The sequence below is a fragment of the Tupaia chinensis genome, unplaced genomic scaffold (genome assembly GCF_000334495.1).
Source record: "Tupaia chinensis unplaced genomic scaffold, TupChi_1.0 Scaffold000133_1, whole genome shotgun sequence".
In the NCBI taxonomy this organism is placed as follows: domain Eukaryota; kingdom Metazoa; phylum Chordata; class Mammalia; order Scandentia; family Tupaiidae; genus Tupaia; species Tupaia belangeri.
The window spans coordinates 1,300,742-1,318,913 of record NW_006159602.1 but is presented as its reverse complement, the minus strand read 5'-3'; the positions used below and the strand labels follow the sequence as shown (position 1 = coordinate 1,318,913).

General features: G+C 41.8%; 1 protein-coding gene across 5 annotated transcripts in view; it reads left to right on the top strand.

Moving 5' to 3' along the window:
• Nucleotides 1–18,172, top strand: part of DAAM1 (dishevelled associated activator of morphogenesis 1) — a 206,134-nt gene that overhangs the window by 96,231 nt on the left and 91,731 nt on the right. For all 5 annotated transcript variants that reach the window (XM_006144833.3, XM_014586410.2, XM_014586413.2 and 2 more), the window contains one exon: nucleotides 5,949–6,038. In XM_006144833.3, coding sequence (XP_006144895.1) covers nucleotides 5,949–6,038 — 90 coding nt within the window. The remainder of the gene's footprint in view (nucleotides 1–5,948; nucleotides 6,039–18,172) is intronic.

The following is an 18,172-nucleotide window of genomic DNA, read 5'->3' as shown; positions in this document are numbered from 1 at the left end:
TCTTTTCTACTTTCTTCTCACTTTACTCCTTTCCCTGCCCCGCCCCTTGGCGTTCTTGCTCTATCACATTGCCTTAGGGACTGGCAACTAATGCAAAGGTGAATTAGACACACTGAGTTCCTGTCCTCTGAGAATGAATCCATAAAGGGAGTCCAACTTGCCAGTAACATAGCTGTAGACTATGATACATGCCATGAGGCACAGAGGACCTGCTCATGCAGGACAGTTGCAGTGAAGGTAATTAACAAGAATAGGACAGGGTGGAATGGGGGGGGGGTGGGTGAAGAGAAGAGGATAGAGAAAGATAGCAAGAGAACAATAGAGAGGCAGGACGTTAGTGAGAAACAGATATGGCTTATTAACTGTTGATGACGACGTGTATAGTATTCTCAACTGGATTGGTCTGAGAAGTATTTCATGATGGGCAAAGTATTTTTACAAGCAAAATGAGAAATAGTGATTGACTGTTTTAAAAAATAATTAGAATAATCATAATAATGATTGGGAAAAACATAGAAAAGATATTGAATGATGAAGCGGGGAGATTAATGTCTCTGAATTGACTGACATGCATGGCATTCCCTTTTGATAAAGCAGTGTAATACACTGTAAAGTTATATGTAATTTTATGTAATATAAAGAAGATTATGATGATAATAAAAATAAAAATAAAAAACAAAAAACAAACAAATAAAAAATAAAAACCAAAAAGATGGGCTGCCTGGAGAGAATAGTTGGTGTCTGGTAGAACTTGGGTGAATAGCCTTCCTCCATAGGCATGGCGGGAAAGAGTTCTCTGTCTAAAGGGAACAGTAGATAGAAAGTTTCAGAAGTTGGCAATTAGTGATCAGAAAATTTGAAGGTGTCACTGTCAGAGGAGGAGGCACAGAGGGACAAATGAGCCAAGGTTATATCAGGAAAGGCCTTTACCTGCTAAGGAATTTGGACTTCGTCCTGAAAAGAAAGGGAACTGCTGAAACTTTCTATCATCTTGTCTCCCTAGCTAGATTATAAATTCCTTGAAATCAGGTCTGCTATTCATCTTTGTATCCTTTGTAATGTCTGGCCCTGGTCCTGGAATGGGTAGGATAGCGAGTTAAGTGTTGATTGATCTTTTAAGGCTGTGATGCTCTCTTAGAGTCTTGCGTGCTAGATTCAGCCATGTTGTTAAAATAGAATTGAGTCAGAGCAGAGACAGTTTTGGAACAGAGAGGTGGAGGTCTATTAGATCCTTGGTATTGTGCGTAAGTAGGCACTCTCAATTATTATCTAATTTAATCTCTGTTACTCTCCTCGCTTAGAAGGAGACCACCAGTGACCTTTGATAGCTCTTGACAAAGAAGAAAGTTCACAGAGGCTTCCCAAGGTTGCTGTGCACTGTCTGCAGTGCTTCTTACCTATTTAATTCCTATTTATCCCTGAACTCTCATTTCACTTCCCTGGACAATTCTTCACTGTCCAACCTTTACACACAAGTTGGCTCTCAAAACTCAACTTAGTGTGTGATTATCGCTTGTTTAGTGCAGCTATTTCATTTCTCTTTTACCCACACAAGAATGTGAGCTTTTTTTGTCCTCTGTACCTATTATAATACCTGGCATTAGTAGACACTAAACAAATAAAAATAATGTTATTTTTGGTTGCATAAATAACTCCTTGAGGAATTTATCATCTATCTTCAGAAGAAAAATTTGAAGTTCAGAGGTTAAGTCACTTTCCAGGTTTGCCTAACCCATAAGAGTCAGACCTAGAACTCAGAGTTATCTGACAACAAAAGCCCCTTCTTTCTGCTGATAGATGGAGGCATTTTCACATTTAAATCAGTATCATGATTGTTCAGTTGATAGGATGAATGATGTAGAGGTTAAGAATATGGGATCCCAGGAACCAGCAATTAGTGTAATGGCTATGTCGCTGGACACCCACGTAGTCGACTGCAGTTCGCGTCCCGGACCCGGTGGCTTAAAAACTCACGCCGGGCACGTGTGCATGCGTGCCCAAGATCCCAAGAGGAGAAGGGAGGAGAAGGGATTACAGCGTGATCATCCCCCCAGGAGGTGATTTCTCGCTGTCTGTCTCTATGTCTCTCTCTGTCTGTCTGGCGGGTGCACACACCCTATAGTGAAAACCTCTCCAAAAAAAAAAAGAATACGGGATCCCTAACTAGGCAATCTGAACCCAAATTCCTCCTCTGCTATTTACTAGCTTCCTTGAGCAAGCTACTTCTTCTCTTTATGATTTAATTTCCTGGAAAATGGGGTCATAGTATGACCCACTTTATAGGATTGTTAGGAAAGTAAGATAAATTAATCCATATAAAACACTACTATTAAGCACACAGAAGGTGCTCAAAAATTGTTAGCTTTTATTATTATCAGTATTCATCTATCCCTTCCCATTTTTTCCTTTTCCTTTCTTTTCATTTTTTTAGAGGCTTTTGTCATAGGGCATGTGCATTCACCAAAGGGAAGTGAGAAATCAACTCCCTGGGGTATGGCCATGCTACAATCCCCTCTCCTCCATTCTCCTCCTGGGATTTTGGGTATGCACACACATGCACATGGAGTGATTTTCAAACCATCAGGCCTTAGACTCAAACTGCTGCTGGCCATGTGGGAGTCTGGTGACATAACCATTACTCCATCTGCTGGCCCCTCTTTTTCTTTTATAAAAATTTACCAGAGGGCTTGTTCATGTACTGGGGAGAGAGAGCAGGAGAAAGAGCAAGGAGAGAGCAAGAAAGCATCCTGCCCATGGGGGATGGTCACACCTCAACCTCTTCTCCTCCATTTCTCCCTCCTCTCAGGATTTTGAGCACGCACACACGCTCGCCTGGCATATTTTTCAAGCTGCTCAGTCTGAGTGACTCCAACTGTGCAGTGGCCATTTGGGACATACCACTCTAACTACCATGCCACCGGCTGGCACTCCTCCCTATTTTCTCACTGTGATCCAACATTATATTCAGAGACCTTCTAGCAATTTTTAAAATTACTTTATGACAATTATCTTCTTGTGTGAAACCGTCTGCCCTGAAATCCATGTTCTTGTGGTCTCTCAATTCAAAATTAGTCATTTATGGATCTGCAGAATCAGACATCATCTATCTCTAACTGCAAAAGATGGTAATATTAATGCCGTTTGCTGTGAATTTCTAGGTTTTAGAACTCAATTATTTCTTTACACCTCTGCTCAGCCATCAAAAACTGTGCTGTAGTGTAGTAAAGGATGAACTATTAATAGTGCTGTTCTCTCTCACGAATCAAAAACCTTTTCCCCAACCTAAGCAGCGTATTATGGAGCTGTTTGAATCACTGACCTAATTGTCGGGAAGTGATTAATGTCGCCATTATTTTCCCCATTCATCAATAGAGGAGAGCAAGTGTGACTTACAGGAAATTTAAAAACGAAGAAAGGAAGAAAAATAATTGCTTCACATATGTAATAGTGGCATGCCAAAATTCTCACATTTTATACATGTTCCCTCATAATGGAATTTTCCCTGGTTGTTCATTGTTGAAATTCTTAATAGTTGGTCTTTTGTGCCTAAGAGATAATATTTTATGTGTGTGTTTTGGTGTCTACTGTTTGCCTTGTTTTTAGAAGGGAAATAGTGACTGATTTGTCTTTAAATAATGAGAGAAATGACAACAGTACAGTTGCCACCTCAGGGACAGGCATTACTGGATGTTAAGTTGATGTCAATCCTCATAACAACCTTGCAAGACAAGTGACATCCCCATCCTGGAAATGATGAAGTAGAGGCTTAAGGAGATTAAGCTAGGGAAACCAGTTTAATTAACCCAGGAAAACTAGCCTGCTTTAGACTCTGGAGGTGTGCGTAGTAACAAAATAGAGTCTAAGGGAATAATTAGAAGCAAGTCTGGCAAAGTAGCTTGTAAATAGAATACGTCAAAAGGAAGACTGTGAAATGTGGAACTAATGAAGCTATTTGAACCTGGAGCTCCAAACAGCAGAGGTGCTCTATTTTTAAGACAGGGCTTCTAAAGTGTGGTTCATGGGCCAGTAGCAATACCAGTCTGTGGGAGCTTCACAGAAGTTCAGATTCTTGCACTTTCTCTCACGTGTTCAATTCTCACTGCTGAGGCTGGCCATCAGTGATTTAAGAAGCCCTGAAGGTGGCTCTGATGCATGCCAAAGTTTGAGAACCATTGCTTTGAAAGGATTCTGACTGTCCTGAGTGGGAAGGATTGGGAAGGCAAGGAAAAACAGTGGGAGACTATTGCCAGATGCCAAACGAGAGGTTAGTAAGGCATAAGTAAGTGAGGGTGGTTTTCGCTGGGAATGAAACAAAGAGAAAATCATGAGATTCTTTTTCAAGGAAGAAGTCATAGGACTTGACAAGATGAAGGTAGAAGCCTATGATGTGAAGCTGCGTACACAAATGGCAGAGTTGGGGTATATACAAGAGCCATTCAGAAGGGGAATTTACTAATACTCTTCAGGAGCCTAAACCTTACTGTGCTTTAACTAAAAACTTCTTCTTTAATGTATCTTCTCCACATCCCTCCATCTACCACCCTGAACTAGTAACTTCCCTTCTGAGAATCAACATGTACTAGATGCTCGGTAACGACAATGGTATTGACTACAGGTAGAGTTCTTATTAAATGCTAAGGACTTTTCTCTAAGTACTTTTTAATTTATTATCCCATCGTGGTTATCCATTAGTTATAAATGTTTATAAACTGCATTCCTCTAATGTCCGATGAGCTGTATACACTATAAAATGAATGTTTCTGAAGACTGATCTGAGAGGTTAAAAGTTTGGACTCTCAAGTCAAACAGCTCTGGGCTTAAAACTCAGCCCCATCATTTACCAGGTGTGCAGTCTTGAAGAAGTAACTTACCCAGTCTTCAGCTGAAATTTCCCCCAGCTGTATTACAATGTGCATTAATAATGAGATGTGCACATAAATTACTTAGTACATATCAGTTGGGGCTTAGGACAATGAAGTCCCTTGCTCAAAACTTCATTGTCTCATTTTGTTAATGAGAATAAACTCCTTAAGCGGTCTGGCATTTGAGGCTTTCCACAAATTGGTCATTCCCTACCTCTCAAACTGCTCATCTGGTAGTCTTTTGCATAAACCCAGGTTTTCAGCTGAGCTGGACACTGTCCCCCAAATTCCAGGTCTGTTACAGCCAGCTTTTGTTTCTGTTGCTTCTTCCCTCATCATACTCAAGCCCTCCAGGGCCCAGCCTGGCTGTCGGTGTTTGTGAAACCATCCCCACAAAGCGCTCCTATCTATTTATCTAGCTAGGACATATGCACCCACCAGAGACACAGATAGAGGGAAAGATAGAAAGCACCCCTCCACACACACTCCAAGGAGGATGGGTACGCCACAATCCCATCTCCATTCTCCTCTTGGGATTTTGAGCATGCATATACATGCATCTGGTTTGGTTTTCAAGTTACTGAGTCCAGGACTTGAGCCTCACGGTCTACCGTGTAGGATCCAGCCACTATGACCTACACTCCATTTGCTGGCCCACCCTCATCTTTTTAATATGATGAAATCTAAATTCTGAGTTTGCTGGTCTTTACTGTTCAACAGACCTACCTGGCAATAGATAGTAGCCTAGGGTAATTCTGTCCATCCTCAGTTCACCTTCCCCAATAATCAGTAAGGGGAGGGTGGTGCGTGATGCCTAACCCATGCTGGAAAGTGCTTCCTTAAAGGCAGTAACACCTAGTTTAGTTTCTTGATCCTATTCAAGTTCACCTAAATTTGGGGGTGGGGGCTTTTGGGAATTCACGGGAAATCAAATTAAAGCATGAGTTTAATTTGGAATCCATGCATAGTTTTTTTTATGATTCTTCTCTTGTGTTGATGTTTTTTTCTCCTTTTAATCAAACTGTTCACTTTTCTGTAGGAATATCATTTGATTTATGAAATAATAATTATTTTCTTTCTTCTCAGGATGAACTTGACCTCACAGACAAACACAGGGAAGCCATGTTTGCACTTCCAGCAGAGAAAAAATGGCAAATTTACTGTAGCAAGAAAAAGGTAAGCTATTCATTGTGATTATGGTTAAGTGGAAAATTATCATTTATGATTTCCTTTGTGCTCCCATTTCACAACCAGAACTCTTTATAATGTGAAAAGCCAGGTTGAATGTGTCATGTTGTGGCCTTGGTGTTACGTATAGCAAAGTGCCAACTCCTTGGATATTGTTTTTATCAACCTTTTAATGGACCCCCCACGCACCTGTAATTATTATATGTAATTACATGTAACTGAGACTCAAATAACATTCGCTTATACAACATAGAAGTCCCCATCACCCATGCTCATTCCATAATAGTTTGTGTATACAGGTAGGTTAGACTAGTAGGGTGGGCTCACAGCCCTTTGTGACTGCCTTCTGACAACTGTCCATCTTGCCATCTCTAAGATGTGGCCTCATCTTCATGTCTGAGATGGCTCCCAAGCTATTTCATGTTCCTAACTGAGGATGGAGGAAAGGGAAAGCACAGTCTTCATTCCCTACTATTAGGTACGTGTTCCAGAAGTTGTATACCTGACTTCCCCTTGTGACCATCTATTAGTTACATGGCCACAAGCCTTTGAAAGGAGCAAAGCCTCATTTTGGGTGATCACTTCCTGTTTAAAACTGGGGATGGGAAGGATGGATATTGGGGACAGTGAGAACACCAAAGGCCATTATTCCCTAGTATCCACAGTACCAGGTGTCACTCCATGATGACTGTATCGCCTGAAATAACCTTCACTTTGACACTTCTAAACCCCATAGTGGGTTCTTAGATTGTCTTCACAACCACTTGGGGGCATTAATCCTGTTCATAGCTACTTTCCCTGTAACTTCTTTCCCTGTCTCAACAGAGACTTGAACCAGCATGAGTAAGTAGGAAGGAGAGGGATTGACCTAAGAGAAGTGTTCTCTCTCTCCAACAGACAGTGGGTACCCTGAATACTCACTTTTTTTTTTTAAGTTTATGTATTTATTTCTTCCATGAGCAAGAGAGATGTACAGAGAGAAGGCTCAGAGATAGAGAGAGATGGCATCCCCACACAGGGTCTTGGCACCACAGTCCACGTCCAGCCTCAGCTAGTCAAGATCATGGGCACATCTGTGCCTTGTGTACTCAGGGAGGTCTCCATACATGAACTTGGAACCTTCCCATGTGGGTGGCCTTGCAGAGCAATGCAATTTCCTGCTGTGCCACTGTCAGTCCCCCAATTACTCACTCATGACCCAGGGACACAGAAACGAACTATAGCAATCCAATATCTTCTTAAGACTCCGTCTTTTTAAGGCTCAGGGAAGCCTTTCATAGGTAACTGATAAACAATTTGGAACCTCCATTTTGGAGGAACCTGTCTCTCAGCTGCTCTGCCCTCTCTTTCCTTCCTCCCAGGAGCATCTTCTGTTACTCATCAAGGCTCTCTCTCTAGTAGTGAGCCTGTCTATGCCTTGTCTCTTCCAGCAACTTTATGCCTTTAGTTCTGAGACACTGGGTCCCATTCATCCATATAACTCTGACAGCTGATGCTTTGAAATGAATGTACAGTGACTGAACCACTGAATTGTCATTAGTGTTATACTGAATACTGCCAAAAAATTTAAGGGGTATTTAATGTTCTACCTGAAAAGTTGCAATCAGTAAAATTATGTGTTGGATTTGGTTCCAGTGGTCTTTGCTGAGTGATGTGACCAGCTGTAACCTTTCAGTATGATCCCTGAGCCTCTATCAGATCAGCCCAAATTGAAGTTTTAAGGGTTCCTAACCCAGTGTAATTAGTAGGATGTCTTTGTGAACACATGTGCTGTCCTCTCTTCAGCTCTATTTGTACATGTCTTACCAACCAGAAGACCTCTCTTGATGAGTTGTCATGATGTCATGACTGAGGAAACCTATATAACACACTGGGAAAAGTGATAAGTTTTTAAGATCATGGTCTTGTGTGATCTTTACAAATAAGACAACTTTTCACATTGACACCTTAAAGACTGACCACTAGTACCGAGAAAGAAAAATCTTCAAGTGCCTGTTTACACAGAGGCCATTGTCTATTTTTGGCTCAGTCTAGTACAGACGTTTTTCTCAAAATTAGGAAATTAAAAAAGTAGGGATTGAGAATATGCGCTGGAGAAAAGGAGAAGGCAGGAAAATGGGAGCAGTTTACTGAAGGGAAAGTTTTCTTCTTTCCCAGATTTTATTACACCCTTGACAGCAATTGAAAGTTAATCATGGAAACTACTGCCCCTTAGATTAGAAAAGGCAAACCCTTGAGGATAGTAATGACCTCGGCCTTGCAGCTGCTGCTCATTTTTCAATTTCCAGGCCAATCGGATCCCCTTGCAAACCTTGTTTCAAGCGTGCACAATGGAGTTGGCTTTGTTGTAGGAGGATGGATGTGAACATGGCCACTGGCCTCAGAATCTCATTTTTTGACAGATGGACCCTCCTTCAATTATCTGGCCAAATTGCATAGGCCTTCGGGAATGCACTTCTTTTGCTAGCTTCATTCCAGCAGCTTGGATCCCTTACGTGAGCTACCAATGGGTGGCTGAGTGAGGAAGCTATTTAACTCTTTGGGGAACCCCAGGGGCTTGTAGATCTGCTTCACTTTAATAGGCTTACAGTGTTTCTTGACTATGGATTTTTTTGATAAGAGCTTCTCACGCTGTTAAACTATGCCATGTCTTTGGTCTGAAACTGAACTTTTTAGGCACTACAACAATCCAGAAATACGTAGTACATATGAGAACACCAACATCTAACCAGGAAGAGAAAATGATGTTTACTTCCCTTCTTTTTTCTTTTTTTTTTAAAGAGAGGTTTTTACTGTAGGATATGTGTGCTCACCAGAGACACAGAACAGGACAATGAGAGGGAAAGTGAGAAATCACCCTTCAGAGGGGATGGCCAGTCCACAGTCCCTTTCACCCCATTCTTCTCTTGGGACTTTGGGCACGCAAACACATGCACCCAGGAGGAGTTTCAAGCTGCCAAGTCCAGGACTTGAACCACGGTTAATGATGTGGGAGTCCAGCGCCACAACCAGTATGCCACCTGCTGGCCCCTACCTCCCTTCTTGAAGGACAGAATGGAGAACTCTGAGCTCACCATCCTCAAGAGTAGAGACAATTATTTTCCTTGAAACATCTCTGCGTAGCCTTTTCAAATCAGGCTTACCACCAGCAAGCCAAACCACATTCATTTCACAGGCTGAGGGAAAGCTACATACCCATGGCTCCCTTGAATTTTCCATCATCAAGATTAGAACTCAGGGCATTACAGACCTTCTCACACATAGTGAAGCCATATAGTAAGGGCCCACTGAAGCCAACAGAAACAGACAGCATGAGCTGGTGAAAGTAGACTTTCTGTGTAAAAGTGAACAGAAGTTATGGAGGCCAGTGAGACAGAGGCCTAAAGATGGGACCAGACTTTTCTCAGCCAAGTGGCTCTTTTCCATGTAACTGATTTGAGTCCCAGCCGCGGCTCTCTGCTTATCAAGCTCTGTGTTCGTTTTAGAAACTTCTCTATCTATGCCTCTGGCTGAAAACCCATGTCCAGAGCCAAAATGAAAAAGGCAAAAGTATTTCTGGGGATAAAATAATTGGAAAGAAATTAATTGGAATTTTGCCTAATTGAGTAATCTGGGGGAGAGTAAGAGATGGATGTTGTGGCCTTGTTGAAAGTCCAAACGAATCTGTGCAAGTTTCTGGGCTGTTGGGTCAGCCATGGTTTGTCCTAGACAGCGATCTATTGTCAAATTTCTAACTTTCATGAAAGGTCCAAAAAAGGTCCTGTTGGTGGGGCTGGGGGTATTTTCAAATAGGAAATGTTTGTGGTTCTTATCTTTAAAGGTAATTCCCTTTTTAGTTCCAATCACAACATACTCTTTTGTTTAAATGAGGTTTTTCCCAGTCTCCAGCCAGAAACTGCATCTGTTAACAATCTTTTGGATTTTAAACTGAAGCTTTTTAAACAATGAACCATCTGACCACGAAAGGCATCTGGCCACTCTGTATTTGCTTATTGTTAACATAATTTTTAAATCCTGGGAAAAGTGAGGAGTAGTTCTTCAGAGAGGAGAATATAGTGTACACTGTATTTTGCTGACAGCAGTCTTATCAACAGAGGAAGAAATCGTCTTTAATTACCATTCTTCCCAGGAGCTAATGTACTAGTTGGTCACCTAACCCGTCCTTTAAGTATCCAGAAAGTACTTTTACCTCCTTTTGAGCTTCAGAATTGGCAAAGTAAATGAATGGGGCTATAGGCACTGTTAGCTGTAGTGACATCAGATATTTGCAAGCAAAGATCAAGATTTGATGTCTATGCCTAATTTCTCTTTTTCTTTCTTTCTTTCTTTTCTTTTTTCTCATCTCTTAAAGCCAAGGCTTAAAGTGTGTTATTAGATTCTTCATATTACATTTCTGTATGTTTTGAGGCCTACTTTAGGGAAGGTCCATTTTTATACTGCTATTGACTGTGTGATTTTAGTTTAATGAAATCCTTCAAGAATCTTGCCTATTCTGGCTGCAGGTCAACTATTGTGATTCTGCAGACTGCTCATTGGGTGCTAGGTACATTTGCCAACAGTAGGGAATGGAGCTGAAAATTCAGCTGATCCTTTGGTGTATTTCTTTAACTTGGTTTATATATTCTAATTGGATCAGTTCCCCACTCCTCCCGATGAAAGAGAATTCTCCTTTCACCCATACAGTAAAAGGTTGAAGCTGTGTTGCATGTGGTCGTCAGGATGCAGCTCTTTCAGTTGTCTGAGAGTTGGGGCCCTCCTGTGTTTGGAGTGCAGTGAGAGAGTGGTTTGATCAAAACACAGATTTAAAGGAACATATGGGAAAGTAGTGGAATTAAAGACAAAGGGAATCATCAGTTTTTTACCCAACTGTCAAACAAACCAGCTGGAAAATGAGGAGGTGAGAGAGCCATGAATCCTTGCGTTGTTTTCAGTATCCTAACGAGAAGCTGCCATGGGTAGATGGGGAAGAGGCACCATTCATGGGCATTGGGCCTGAAGGTTTGACAGGAAGAGGGATTAGCTGTTCTTTCTTTTCTATGATTGATTAAATATAGTAGAATGAACATTGGATTTTCAGATGTTCACTTTGATGTCATGCTTTGAGAGAGAGAACCAGAGAACCAGTAAAAGGGAGAAAACTAGATTTCAATAACTATATTTACAGACTTCTTTAGAAGTGTCCGGTTTGGTCTTCTTGATAGATGGAGTTTTCAACTTGACCATGAGTTCAACTTGGCATTTGTGCGCTTACATGTTCAAAGTTTAAAGAAAACGGCAGAAGAAGTAATATGTGAAAGTTGTCTGCCTTTCTCCTTTACCCCTCTAAAGAATACACAAGGGAAGCCTGGTAGCTGCAGGATGGCCAGCATCTCTAGGCTCTGAAACTCCTTCCTTGTCTACATATTGAGGGATGAGCATTGTCCATAATCCCCACTTGTAACAGTAAGAAATAATACACTTAGAGTATCTGGTGTTTCACTCACTGAAGCAATGCAGTTGGTGAAGGACAGGTTGGTATGTGATTTAGATGGGTATTCTCCACGACAGACTCTTGGCTAAATTCTGAAGATAAATAAACACAAAAGTCAAATTTCCTGGAGTGGTTGGTCCTGGTAGGAGAAGCAGATAAAAATCAAGTGATTGTCAAGTCTTGTCATAAGTTTCATCATAAGCTTTGGGTTGGTTAAGCAGGCTCTAGGGCATAGAGGAAGGAGGGACCAGTCTCTAGATGTGTCACTGTAGGAGTGACAGAGATGACTATTATTTTACCACTTTGATTTATCCATTGATTACTCCAGCGAGAGAGCTGGTGTCATGCTGATGTCATTTCTTGCCTCATCTAGTAACTGAATCTTTTGTCAACGTTTGAGCTCTGTCCATGTGTACAATACACTTTTTCTCTCCATTTGTGTTTTGTTCGTGGCTCCATTTGCCATTGATTAAAAAGTCAAGTTTACACTGTTGGCCTGATCTGATCTTCACTAGCACAATTTGTAGGGCATGTGAGGAAATCTATAAGAGGCTTAACTTTTGAAAAACGAAGACACTGTGGGGAAAGACTAAAATAACTGAGATCCTCCCGATGAAAGAGAATTCTCCTTTCACCCATACAGTAAAAGGTTGAAGCTGTGTTGCATGTGGTCGTCAGGATGCAGCTCTTTCAGTTGTCTGAGAGTTGGGGCCCTCCTGTGTTTGGAGTGCAGTGAGAGAGTGGTTTGATCAAAACACAGATTTAAAGGAACATATGGGAAAGTAGTGGAATTAAAGACAAAGGGAATCATCAGTTTTTTACCCAACTGTCAAACAAACCAGCTGGAAAATGAGGAGGTGAGAGAGCCATGAATCCTTGCGTTGTTTTCAGTATCCTAACGAGAAGCTGCCATGGGTAGATGGGGAAGAGGCACCATTCATGGGCATTGGGCCTGAAGGTTTGACAGGAAGAGGGATTAGCTGTTCTTTCTTTTCTATGATTGATTAAATATAGTAGAATGAACATTGGATTTTCAGATGTTCACTTTGATGTCATGCTTTGAGAGAGAGAACCAGAGAACCAGTAAAAGGGAGAAAACTAGATTTCAATAACTATATTTACAGACTTCTTTAGAAGTGTCCGGTTTGGTCTTCTTGATAGATGGAGTTTTCAACTTGACCATGAGTTCAACTTGGCATTTGTGCGCTTACATGTTCAAAGTTTAAAGAAAACGGCAGAAGAAGTAATATGTGAAAGTTGTCTGCCTTTCTCCTTTACCCCTCTAAAGAATACACAAGGGAAGCCTGGTAGCTGCAGGATGGCCAGCATCTCTAGGCTCTGAAACTCCTTCCTTGTCTACATATTGAGGGATGAGCATTGTCCATAATCCCCACTTGTAACAGTAAGAAATAATACACTTAGAGTATCTGGTGTTTCACTCACTGAAGCAATGCAGTTGGTGAAGGACAGGTTGGTATGTGATTTAGATGGGTATTCTCCACGACAGACTCTTGGCTAAATTCTGAAGATAAATAAACACAAAAGTCAAATTTCCTGGAGTGGTTGGTCCTGGTAGGAGAAGCAGATAAAAATCAAGTGATTGTCAAGTCTTGTCATAAGTTTCATCATAAGCTTTGGGTTGGTTAAGCAGGCTCTAGGGCATAGAGGAAGGAGGGACCAGTCTCTAGATGTGTCACTGTAGGAGTGACAGAGATGACTATTATTTTACCACTTTGATTTATCCATTGATTACTCCAGCGAGAGAGCTGGTGTCATGCTGATGTCATTTCTTGCCTCATCTAGTAACTGAATCTTTTGTCAACGTTTGAGCTCTGTCCATGTGTACAATACACTTTTTCTCTCCATTTGTGTTTTGTTCGTGGCTCCATTTGCCATTGATTAAAAAGTCAAGTTTACACTGTTGGCCTGATCTGATCTTCACTAGCACAATTTGTAGGGCATGTGAGGAAATCTATAAGAGGCTTAACTTTTGAAAAACGAAGACACTGTGGGGAAAGACTAAAATAACTGAGATTTTTTTTTTTCAGCCTGGAAAAGAGAAAGGCAGGGAGAAATTCCAACACAGGATGTGTTGAGTGGGCATGCTGCAGTGAAGCTATAAAGTCTGTCAAAATATTACCAACTTCCAGTTGGTAAGAGAGCCCGCCTCAAGCCCCCCCCAAAAAAACCCCCTGCCAATCTGGCCCACGGATTCATCCTCCACGATTCAGAGACTGAAGGGCCAACTCTTTTTTTTAATATATATTTTAAATTTTATTTACTCATTTACTTATTTTATTTTGAACAGAGAGACACACAGAGAGAGAGAGAGAGAAAGTGAGAAAGCAAGCCACCAGGTCCAGGACTTGAACCATGGTTGGCCATATGGGAATGTCCAGCGCCTTAACCACCACACCACCTGCTGGTCCCCAAAATATGCAAAGCCATTTTACTATATCTGTGTATCAACTTACCATGATGAGCTAAGAAACTTGGGGCAGGCTTGGTTTTTATTTATGTATTTATGTATTATTATTATTATTATTATTATTATTATTATGGAGAGATTTTTGCCATAGAGCGCATGCGCTCGCCAGAAAGACAGAGACAGAGAGACAGAAAGCGAGGAATCACCCCCTAGGGGGGATGGCCATGCTGCAATCCCTTCTCTTCTATTCTCCTCTTGGGATCTCGCCCCAGCATGAGTTTTAAGTCACCGGATCCGGGACTTGAAAGAAGGGCCAACTCTTAGCGGAGTACAGCAGGGGCTCCTGGACGTTTTTCATCCTGGTTATGATTCACTGAGGCCTGGGCTATTCTGGTTGATAAATATTTTGAACTTTGGCCTAAGTGTGAGATCCTGATTGGCCTACAGATGGTCACCAAAACCATTCAGAAATAGGTATCTCGAGCCTGAAGCATTCCTCTTCTAGGAGCTATCAGAGGTGCAGATAGAGACTTATGTATGAGGATGTCCTTTACAGTGTTGACTCTGAAAGCCAATGATTCTCAACAACTTAAAGGGAGATGTTATGATACACATCCACAACAGAAACCCTTGCAACCACTGAAAGTTATATTTCCAAGGAATTTTTAATGACATAAGAAACTTGTCAGCATATCAGGACCAGCAGTTGATGTAAATGACTATGTCGCTGGAATCCCATATAGTCGACTGTGGTTCAAGTCCTGGGCCCGGTGGCTTAAACTCACGCTGGGTGCATGTGCGTTGTGCCCAAGATCCCGAGAGGATAATGGAGGAGAAGGGATTGTGGCGTGGCCATCCCCCCTGGGGGGTGATGTCTCACTTTCTGTCTCTCTGTCTCTCTCTGTCTGGCTGGCAAGAGCATGTGCCCTATTACAAAAACCTCTCCAAAAAAAAATTTAAAAAAATATAACTTGTCAGCATGTAATGAGAAGGTTGAAAAGAATGATAGAAAACTTTGTAATCTGTATGTTCAAAAGTTTACAAAGGTGTATATATCTTGGTTGGCAGACAAACAGTTGTTAGGATAGTGGGTGATTTACTTTTCTTCCTTTATACAAGTACCTCCCCAATTTTTTTGTAATGCATATTCTTTTACCTTAAAATTTTTTAATTAAAAAAATAAAATTGCTCTGTTTAAAAATGCATACAATGTATTTTGTATAAGTTAGGTTTCAGTCAGAGTAGCAGGACCACTGGGGCCCGTTCACACATGCGCTTGCACACGCACACGTATTGGATATAGGGATTTGTCCTTCTGTAGTCATAGAAGCTGGCTCAGCTGGCTCCGTAAGATTCTCTGCATCACATCTATGAAGCAAGCAGCTGGGAAGGGAAGAGGGATGTGAAGGAGGGTAGTAGGGAACTGAAACCCACGAGAACACATAGAAAGTTGTGTCTGGGACCAGCAGTTAGCGTAATGGCTATGTCTCTGGACTCCCATGTAGTTGACCGTGGTTCGCGTCCTGGACCTGGTGGCTTAAAACTCACGCCGGGTGTGTGTGCCCAAGATCCCGAGAGGAGAATGGAGAAGGATTGCGGCATGGCCATCCCCCCCTGGGGGGGGTGATTTCTCGCTTTCTGTCTCTCTGTCTCTCTCTGTCTGTCTGGCGAGCACACGCGCCCTATAGCAAAAACCTCTCCAAAAAAAAGGAAAGTTGTGCCTGTCCTGTGGCCTCTGACTTTGATTGACATCAGTGTCTTGTAGAAGCCCAGGTTCTTAATCACATAGCTCAACACACACACACACACACACACAGTCATGCATGTATACACCACACACACCCTCCTGGCCCGGGAACAGCTGGAGGATTCGGAGGAAAGTCGAGCAGAGCTGTCTGCTGTCCATACTGGTGAGGTGAGCTGGCAGATAAACCAGCACGAAGAACTGCAGGGTGGCACCTGCTTCACCTCTGCTCTCCTGTTTGCTTTTGAAGGGCTCCCTTATGGCTGACCCTAACCCAGAAACCTATAAGGAGGGTGCAGTTCAGCCTAGCCAGCGTGAACATTACAAAGCCACCACACATTTGTATTAAAATTTGGAGGAAAAAATAAAAATGAAACAATGAACAGCAACCAGTGTTCCTGTTGTCAAGACAACTGTGGCATATTTTTCTTTGTCTAGCTCAGGGTTGATCTCTCTCTCTCTCTCTTTCTTTTCATATTTTACTCTTCCCTGGGGAATTAAAACAAAAATGAATCCCTAAACTACCCAGAACTTTCAGATCCATTTATCTTTGCAGGCAGCCACTGTGAAAACCTGGTGATCTTGGCTTGATGAGATTCCCTCTGTTCTCTGCACAGAAACCCACTGGAGGCCTGTTTCTCATTGACCTTGCCTCTCTGGTGGTATAAACGCAAAGCTAGTGACCCATTTTCTTTCTCTTTTCTTTTTAGTACAAACCCCTGTGCTATTAAAATGAATACCAAATTTTAGAGTTGAAGTATAATATGCTGTTTATTTAGGGATTCTCTGCCTAGCAGTCCTTAAACCAAAGTTATATTCCAAAAAAGGGCAGTTGATTATTAAGTATTTATTTGCCTCTTGTTTCGGTAATCCCTTTGTTTAATAATAGCAGTTTGGGGTATTTTTTTTTCTTCTCAGTCTTACCAATTCTGTCATTCCAGCTGTTCTCACTACCACCCCTCCTTGTAGTATCCAAAATAGTCCTGAGCCCATGTGCTTCCATTAGTGGTGTCTCTCAGTAGGTGCCAATGTCTATTAGTGAAGAGGCAGTAAATGGATTTGCCCATAGGTTGAACCAAACCATATCTCATTTTTTCTCTTTGATGCTTGGAGAATTGGATAAACTTAAAATAGGGTGAACTCAGTCACTGGGTGCAGCAGCAATTCAAGTACCCCACAAGGCTGGAACCATATAGTGGCTGTGGATTCAGATCCCTGGGTCAGTCTGAAACTGTCCACGTGCACACATGGGTGCCCGAGATCTTGAGGGACTAGAAGACTGGGGGAAGAGGACTGTGATGCGATGAGGCCCTATTGAGAGTGCTTCTCTCTTAGGCATGTACATGTGTGTGCTACCATTTTTAAAAGTTAAAATGTTTTGGACAACTTTTTTTGAAGACTTCTCCTGGAGTATCTCACTCTGGTTCTATAGTTCTCTTTGGGATATATTACCTGCAAAAACCTCCCAATTCAGGAACCTTCAGCAAGTTTCCTAAATTATATTTTGCCTTGGTAATTGTTCTACAGTGTAATGTATGTGTGACATTATTTTTTTATTTTTATTTTTTTGGAGAGGTTTTCACTATAGGGTGTATGCGCTCGCCAGACAGACAGAGAGAGACAGAGAGACAGAAAGTGAGAAATCACCCCCCCAGGGGGGATGGTCACGCCGTAATTCCTTCTCCTCCATTCTCTTCTCGGGATCTTGGGCACGCATGCACATGCGCCCAGCGTGAGTTTTAAGCCACTGGGTCCAGGATGCGAACCGTGGTCGACTACGTGGGAGTCCAGCGACATAGCCATTACGCTAACTGCTGGTTCTCAACATTATTATTTTTTAAAGATAAATAGAATACAAATAATCATGATGAGAAATACCTTGCACAGTCATAGGCTACCCAGAGTTACTTAAGAAGGCAGGATATCATTTACTACTTATATGACCTGGGGCATATTGCTTAACCTCTCCAATTTCTTTGTCCTCCTCTGTAAAACGAGATTAACTTCACAGGGTTGTTGTGAAAATTAAGTGACATGATATGATTTAGTGTAGTTATCAGAGGGTTTGGGGCATGGAAATATTACCTGTTGTCATAGTCAGTGGTAATGATGGCGACTGTTTGTAGCAGCATTATAAACAGAAACTTTTGCTTGTTCACTAGTGTGCTGATCAGGGATTTATTTCGATACCTGGTTTTCTCAGAACAGTGGTGAGAATTCCAAAATCTCCTCTCCCATAGTGGAGCCACAGGGCATTTCAGAAGCAAGAAGTAGTAATTTAGGAGACTATATATATAAATTTTTTTTTTTTTGAGAGAGATTTTTTGCTTTAGGGTACTTGTGCTTGCCAGAGAGATAGAAACAGAAAGATAGAAAGCAAGAAAATGCCCCCGGGAAGTGGCCACGCCACAATCCCTTCTCCTCCAGTCTCCTCTCGGAATCTTGGGCACACACACACACACACACACACACACACACAC